This window comes from the organism of the source record quoted next, unplaced genomic scaffold, assembly GCF_019419815.1.
Source record: "Pyrus x bretschneideri cultivar Hongxiangsu unplaced genomic scaffold, Pyrus_bretschneideri_v1 Contig1, whole genome shotgun sequence".
NCBI classification, from domain to species: domain Eukaryota; kingdom Viridiplantae; phylum Streptophyta; class Magnoliopsida; order Rosales; family Rosaceae; genus Pyrus; species Pyrus x bretschneideri.
The window spans coordinates 15841524-15849607 of record NW_025999390.1 but is presented as its reverse complement, the minus strand read 5'-3'; the positions used below and the strand labels follow the sequence as shown (position 1 = coordinate 15849607).

General features: G+C 35.8%; 1 protein-coding gene across 2 annotated transcripts; it reads right to left on the bottom strand.

Annotated features, from left to right (window-relative positions):
• Window positions 1–4834: 4834 nt before the first annotated feature.
• On the bottom strand, window positions 4835–8046 carry LOC103966734 (protein FMP32, mitochondrial). 2 transcript variants are annotated; one of them, XM_009379939.3, is made up of 8 exons: window positions 7684–8046; window positions 7290–7579; window positions 6994–7125; window positions 6816–6875; window positions 5632–5708; window positions 5467–5523; window positions 5291–5357; window positions 4835–5202 (listed from the first exon to the last, which is right to left on the bottom strand). In XM_009379939.3, the coding sequence occupies exons 2-8, from the start codon at window positions 7488–7490 to the stop codon at window positions 5083–5085; spliced, it is 714 nt and encodes a 237-aa protein (XP_009378214.1). In that variant the 5' UTR covers window positions 7491–7579; window positions 7684–8046; the 3' UTR covers window positions 4835–5082. The 2 variants fall into 2 exon arrangements, with proteins under 2 accessions (XP_009378214.1, XP_009338654.1); XM_009340379.2 differs by having other exon boundaries at window positions 7290–8046.
• Between the last annotated feature and the right edge of the window lie 38 nt (window positions 8047–8084).

Here is an 8084-nt window from a genome sequence, read left to right as displayed (position 1 = left end):
TCTCTTTTTTCCTTTTTGTTTTGTTTTGTTATTATTGTATTGAAATAAAAATAGAATGGCTGAGTTACAAAAATTATTTGTCATGGTGGAATAATTGATGGACTGCTTATGTTACGATTTCAATTTGTTTTCTGGGTCGGTGGCAATAGTAGAATTATTTTGTTTAAAAATGATTGAAGAAAGATTAAGTAAAATTAGCTCTTGAACAACGGTAGAATAATGTTAAATCATGCTTACGACAGAAGTAGCTCACACTGTCCTCAGCAGTTGTGACAATTGACACTTAATTTGACTGATGCATGTCAATTATATATTTATTTTGTGGTTAAAATTGTTACATAAAAAATAAGAAGGATAAGGTTAGAGAGATTAAATTTATAGACTAAAATTGTAAACTAAATAATATGTTATCAATAAAAAATGAACACGTTTATCAACGTTTAAGTAATAATACAATCATTAACTTTCATGTCATTTAATTTACAAAATTTAGTCTTCCTAGCATTACTCAAATTTGAATGATTGTGAAAATAAATTAAGGTTGGTGAGGACTTTGACATAAATCTAAATATAATTAAGAAGGCTCTAAGGTAGTTCTATTCACACACTCGTTTTTACTTCTTTCACACTCTTATTAATTTTTGTCTATTGATCTTCTTCAATTAATTTAATCTGACGATCAGAAATCGAAAATAGTATGTGAGAAGTAAAAATTAATGTGTAAGTAGCACTACCCGTGGCTTTATATATGGTGCCCATGTCAAATCGACGCATTTTGGTGGCTCCATATATTTGCACGACAAGTGCCCTAGGCTAGTGACCATGAACTAGTTGTGTACAGTTGTGTGTTATCTCTCATCATGTGGAAAAGTTAATTAATTAAAAAAGTTTATAACGACATGTGTACAACTATGTATCGACCGTGGTATAAGACCAGAAGAAGTACTGTATATCATATAACATAGGATAGTTGGCTTGATGGTGCATTCCAACCGATACATGTGTGGAGGAAGTGTTGTAAATGCCTTGTTGAGCTGCATCAGCATCTGTGTGCGAGAGAGAGAGTGAATGAATATATTGAGTTTTGGTGGGCAGTGAAAAGTGAAGTGAGAAGGACGTGAGGCCTTTTCCTTGTACCATGAGGATGCGTTTGTTACACCTTCTTAAGAGATTGGCTTAAACTGACTTAACTAGAACTATAATTCTACGTTTGGTATGTTTCTGGACTAGATTAAATGGAACTCGCTCCAACTAACAATCCCTCCACGTTTCGTTAAAGCTCGTTATTTAGTTCGGAGCTTTCGCTTGGTATTAAGCATGACTAAAATGGAAAACGAGGCCGACGCTTGGTCGTTTGCTACACCCGACATCCACTCTGCCTTCTTTCTGCTTGCACCGTTACTATGGCCAGGTCGTCGGCGGTGCCTTCTCTTATGTGGCCCAACCTTAGGTGATAGCTGCAGCTCACAGCTGAAGAGGCGCTGCTTTAGGCCAAAATCGCGAGTCGGTGGAGGACCTGGCAATGCTACCGTCGGTGGGCGTTGCTGACGAGAAGCAGATCAAGAGCTTGACGATGAAGGTTGGGAAGATCTGTACAATATTATGCGATTTGATTATTTGGTTGCAGGATTGGGAGATCTGTACATTTTTTATGCGATTTGGTTGCTGACATGATTGAATGAGAAAATTAATTAGCTTTTAAAAGTTAAGATAACTATAAAATAAGTGAGAGAGTGGTGAAATTGTGGAGATAAAAAGGTAAGTGGAGGAGCATGCCGGAGAAATCGAGAAGGGGAAGTTGAGCAGAGTTTGATGGGAGAAGGATTGCAGTAAGAAATTAATTTTGATAGAAAAGAAATTAATTTTAATAGAAAATAAAATAATTAAATAAAAATTATTGTACTTTTTTATTTGTAATCCAACACTACATTAAACGTTTCACTAAATCAATCTAATTAAATTTAGTCCTTGAAGCTAGTCCAGTCCGAAATAGTCCGGTGCAACAAATGCCCCCTATGTATATCGATGATCATGAATCAAAATAATGTGTATAAAAAATATATATAAATATGTTGTGATTTAGGGACACGTTTGTGCCATATTTTGACACATATTTTTATGAAACTCACTCTGTAATGTATTTTAGAGATCCAACCGTCTATCTTTTATATCTTAATTTTTTTGTATCTTTTATGTCTTACCTTAAAGATAATATCTACCAAAAATCACCTAAATCTGAAACCATATGACCGTTGATTGAATTTAGTGTGTCATTGTAGAACAACATTTGTCTATTTTTTTTCACTACAAATAAATGTTTTAATAGTCTTGGATTTGCATAATTTTTTACAAGAATGATTTATGAATAATATAATAAAATATAGACGATTGTGATTGTCGAAATACATATAAAATAAACTATACATACTATACAAATGAGTGTCAAATTATGTGCCAAAAACATGTTCGTGTATTCTAACTCTCTACGTATACGTATGTGTGTGTGAAAGCAGATTGGTATATCTATATGTAAGTAAGAGAGAGCTGGAAAGGGACTCCATGAGATATTTTCCATCCCCAACTACCTTGAATATGGACGACGGAGGAGACAAGGAGCATGAAAAAGGAAGCCAATCAGATACAGTAGGAGATATGTGTATCACATATTATGCATATTTTATAAAGTAGGGTGGTTTGGTGCTCAAGAAATAGGACCAACTGTGCTTGGTTATTTAACTTGAATTGGCTGATGGACTGGGATTGAATGTAGGTAGATTGTCAGTCCTTCTATTTAGATGTATTTCCTATCCCTTTCTATTTTCTACGGTCACGATTAAATCACATCATGGATTGGGATTGAATGGAGACAGATTTTCTGCTCTCCTGTTTGGATGCCCTTCCCATCCCCTCCTATTTTGTATGGTCACGGTTAAATCATTTTAATATTTTATATTAATTTGTTTATAAAGATAATAAGATAAAAATCAGTAAGAATATAAAATGTTAATATAACTTAACCGTAATTGTATAAATAAAAAGGGATAAGAGTGGGACAAAGACTTGGAGGGGTACTAGTTGAGGAATGAGCATCCTCTCAAAATCCTATAATCGTGTTTATTTATTGTATATCATATGTTTATTTTTTATCAGATACTGTTTATATTCAATTTTAAATAAAACAATTTATAATAATTTCTAATCGCATAACATACGATAAACGAATATAATTAGAAGATCTTTGATATCTTCATAAAAAAAATCGGAAAAAATATCCTCATTCCTAATTGAGGTCAAATTTTGACCTGTACATGTTGATTTGGAGAGAGAGGAGATGACAGTTGACAGCTCAGAGGATGCAGTGTTTGTGGCGAAATGCTTACCCTTAAAAAGTCAAAGTATTTTACTTTTATGTACATTATATGTATGATTTGATATTAACATGATGAACTGTTTTTTTTTTCAACTTACGTGCGACAATACGGTATAGGGTATTGTTTAAATACAATGTTTGATATATAATAATAAAAATGAAAGCTCACTAGTGTGACTTTTCCTACTCTGCCTTTTCGAGGTTATATATTTTATTGTTTTGATATTTATGAGTTCACCAAATATGAGATATGAAATAAATTCATGTCCCATCAACTGATTATAAAGTTATAATGTCTTCATCAATTGGATTTTTTTTTTTTTTTTTTTTTGTAATTTTAACACAACTCAGGTTCATTGAGAGGAAATTATCGTTTGTCCCATAGATACGCTTCGTATCGACTGGTCCCTTCGTGCCTGATCAACACAAATGCATCAAGAAATTCAAAATTGTCAATTTTTATAAAATATTTTAAATATAGCTAAAATCTCACTTGAATAGACCCAATTGCCATCAAAACTTACGCGAAATTACACCTTAAAAGCCAAAACCCTTTTAAATCTTGTGTCATTGTTGATTAGGTTTCGGGAGTGGTAAACTGGAAATGCATGAATGTATATTAGTTGCAGCCATTGTTGAACAAGTAAGACATCATGAAATGAATGTATATTAGTTGCAGCCATTGTTGAACAAGTAAGACATCATAAAGTATGTTAGCTGCACCATTGCGAAGATGGAAACGCATTCTACTTGTCAACCATAAGTCTAAAATTCGAACAATTCTATCATAAGTATAAAATTCGAAGAATAAATTAGATTATTAGATCCAGCCAAATTCTAGCCCAATAATAAAAAACCCATCTAACCCCTTTATTATTGGGCCAAATTTGGACTAAGGCCTATACCAGGCTGCCAGCTCAAAATCCTGTGAGTAAAAGGTGTTGACCCAGCCAAACCCAACCCATCACTTACTGAAATTTAAGAATAGTATTGTGTCGATTTCGCCCTTTCCATCATTATCAAATTTTCCCGTTGAACTTTGATTTTAATCAGAGGTAGTCCTATCCACATACCAATTTTACTTTTTGCACATCTTTCTTAATTTTCGGTCATCAGGTCAAATCAATTGAAAAGCAATGACAAAAACTTAACAAGAATGCGTAAGAAGTAAAAATAAGTGTGAACGACACTATCCTTTAACTAGTATCCCACTACACTATTGCATACCAATTTTTCCCTCCATGGTCGTTCACATTTCATTTAAATTTTATTTAAAAAATCAAATTTTAAAAGAATGAGTAACAAATTAAAAACAACATTTAATGACCAACATCCAACACGTGGCTCTTCTAAAATGTAAAACTGAATGGAAGGTGACAAAACACGACACTAGGTGGAAATTGGCAATTTATAATAGTTCAAGAAGAAAATTGCCAAACTAAATGTTAAGCGGGAAATCGGCAGTAGGGTACAAGTTCAATGGAAATTTGACAAACGAAACTAGTCAATACATCAGATCCTTTACCAACAAATACTGGGAGGAAAAAAAAAAAGGGGACAATCAGTTCCTTGGATCCCACTTACAATGTAATGACTACGCCTTATCTTTCACATCTTCATCACATTTCTTAAAATTACAACAGCTTGAAAAGAATGGACCATTTCCCAGTTTTCCCCTATTGGGATTTGTCGTCGTTATCCATAGAACAAGTTTACATCAAGATACGGAGTACAGCAAGACCGACAGCAGATATCGAAACAAGAGTACCTATGCAGTATTTTATGACATCGTATTTTGCTGCTTCCACCTGAGCCCTTAAAGCATGAATTTCCTGGTAGAAATATGTAAGTAAGCATTAGTGAAAGGACTGTGCGGTGCGCTCCTAGTTCTAATTGAAAAAGTAGTCACCCAATTCTTACCCGATCAAGTTTGTTAGTGAGGTTATTTGTTTCAGCATTCTGATTAGATAGCTCTTCTCGTATCCTCCTGCATTTATCAACCATATGAATGAACAAAGAGAGCGAATATCATGACTCAAACAGAGGTTTTGACGAACTCAGAGAATACTATGCATTCATTTAACGTATTCACTTACCCTCTTTCCAGGTTCAAGTCCAACCGCTGTCCTGCGGTAACTTTGTCGATTTCATACCTGCATCACAATGAAAACATTCGCACTGTAATGATGATTATAGAAGCAAACACAAATTCACATAGAAACAGACAGAAAATGACGGTAAAGTAACTCCACTAATCAGACCTCAATTCACTGCGCATCTTCTCTATATCATTCCGAAGTTTTTCAGTCTCGTGTTGCAACAAAGAAAAATGGTGTCCCTGCATAACATATTTTTTTCAGAGAACCAATGGCACTATCCCAGGAACTAATAAACATTTATTTTTCTTTGCAATGATTGTTTAGGGAACATCGAGGTCCAGCCTTGTTAGAAAAGTCTTCGAGGAACTTTTAAACAGAGACCTTAATGACGTCAAGGTCACTTCGAAAAACACCATAACTATCCTTCTGGTGATAAAGAAAGGGAGAGAGATAAAGACATGGTTGTCAACCTTGAAAAATGTAATCAGAGTAACAACTAAGGAATTCATATTCCGGATCAATTATGCTGCTGAACTAAAATAAATTCAGCTCCAAAAAATGTAGAAATACAGATAATTCAAATCCATTCTGATAAACTGAAAAAAATGTCAATGTCATAAACATTGGTTCCAAATGGGTTGTTTGATTCCATTCCAGTGCCCATATATGCTGGAACCTATGAATTGAGAATAACCCTTTTGATCATGTAGGAGGTTATGAGATGAAATGTCGAACACAGTAACTAAACGTATGGCTGAAATCCTAAATGTTTGGCTGCCAGTAAGATACAGAGTCAGAAGCACACCCCAGCATGCAACAGCCACTCAGAAAATGGAGACATCATATTTTAGGTACTTGAACACTACTAAACATCCGAAAGAAGGTAGTTGATGTCCACAATATATATGATCGACGCCAGGATGGGGTCCAATCATTTATCATAATGCCGTCATACGCATACAAAAAGGGTGGGGGCTCGGGGCATATTTCATGAAGATCACTAATAGTGCAACTGAAAATTACGAGTAGCCTTGCATTCATGTCTACGGATGTTAACAGGAGCTTGGAGAAAACATCATCATTCAAAACCCAAAATGCAGTCCCATTAGCATATCGTCAATAATTTGGAAATCATTTATACACAAGACAAACACAAATAAAGACCAAGCTTAATCCAGAAATTCCAATCAGTCTATGTTTGCAAGCACAACAGTAACAAGATTTGAAACGGCAACTAGAACAGAATCATCCAAATATCAACATAACCAAGAAGAAGAAGCTACAACTAAATACAAACCACGATCTCATAGTATTGGTAATGACTAACGGAAAGAGCTAGTAAGTACCTGCGCACTTTGAATTTCGGATTTGAATTTGGACAAGTTGGATTCTTGGATCATCTCCGTCTATAAACAATTACGCAAAACATACGTTTAGATGCAAGCATCATGATTTGTTGAACGACAACATACACAGACGTAATCAGTAAACGGGGAAACTAGAGTAAACATGAAAACTCCTTACTTTCTGCATCTCTCCTTTTGTAACAAATGAATGAGACACATTTTCCAAGCTGTCATTCAAAACTTCAGTAATGGCAGCAGTTATCGCCTCCGCGTGCTTCGAGGGGACGCCTTGTCCCTCTAATCTCCTAACCTAAACACAATGCAGCACATAATTACCAACAACTGCAAACACAATGCAGCACTGCAACTTCTCTAATCTCACCGTAAATTTTCCATCATTTGACTTTTCACAGTCATGCCATTTTCAAAAATTCAAATTATCATTTCTCAAGAGAAAGCGATTCGATTACTCACCAGAGCTAATGTATCGACGAGAAACAACCGCTTTCCATTTGATTTGACTAGCTGAGAAGTCAGCCTGCAATCCAAATGCCTGTACTCCACCGACGGAGACACCGTTCTCGAAGCACCACCGGGCCCTCCGAAACCGGATAATCCGATCCCGGACCCGGTCCCCAATTGGGCGACCCGTCTAGAAGCCGCAGCAGCGGCCATTCGAATTCGATTTCCGCACCTGATTCCTCAATGCTAATCTCGATCTCAATCCCTCAATCGATTCCGAATCAAAACCTTCAATCGGTTGCCTGCCGAGAAAACGATAGGATTACAGTTACAATTTGAAAATCCAATCCGATCCAGTACCTATCCGTATCCGGAAAGTTACGAGCCGGAGAGCTAGGAGCAATACATGCTAATTTCCCCACTGGGAGATCCTGGAGGACTGGATAGGATTGTTGTCCCCTGTCCGTCTCGAGATTCGCGAAATATAAAAGATGGAGGGTACCGGGAGATCCTGTTTATTTCGCGGTTTGCTGCTTCCTTCGGTTAAATTAGCCCGTGTGCCAAACAGCGCGCAAACCTTTTCTAATTTTTTGGAAGAAATCCTACAGGGAAAGAGTTTCCAAATTTTGTCTTACTCCTTCGAGGAATTCAATTTCGACGGGTTACGGCTAATGTCGTGACAGATGCTTTTGGCTTCATATGAGCGTTCATAGATTCTAATCAAGTTTCGGAGCACTTGCGTTATCAGTTGTTTCAATGTTTAATTTTGATCGTTTTGCATAAAATCACTTGTAGAGAAGAATACTT

Bases quoted from the DNA above. Each gene is read 5' to 3' on its own strand.
- LOC103966734 (XM_009340379.2), bottom strand. From the start codon at position 7,490: ATGGCCGCTGCTGCGGCTTCTAGACGGGTCGCCCAATTGGGGACCGGG. The intron at 7,126-7,289 runs GTGAGTAATCGA...CATTGTGTTTAG, and splicing joins TCGTCGATACATTAGCTCTG to GTTAGGAGATTAGAGGGACA. The intron at 6,876-6,993 runs GTAAGGAGTTTT...AATTGTTTATAG, and splicing joins CAAAAGGAGAGATGCAGAAA to ACGGAGATGATCCAAGAATC.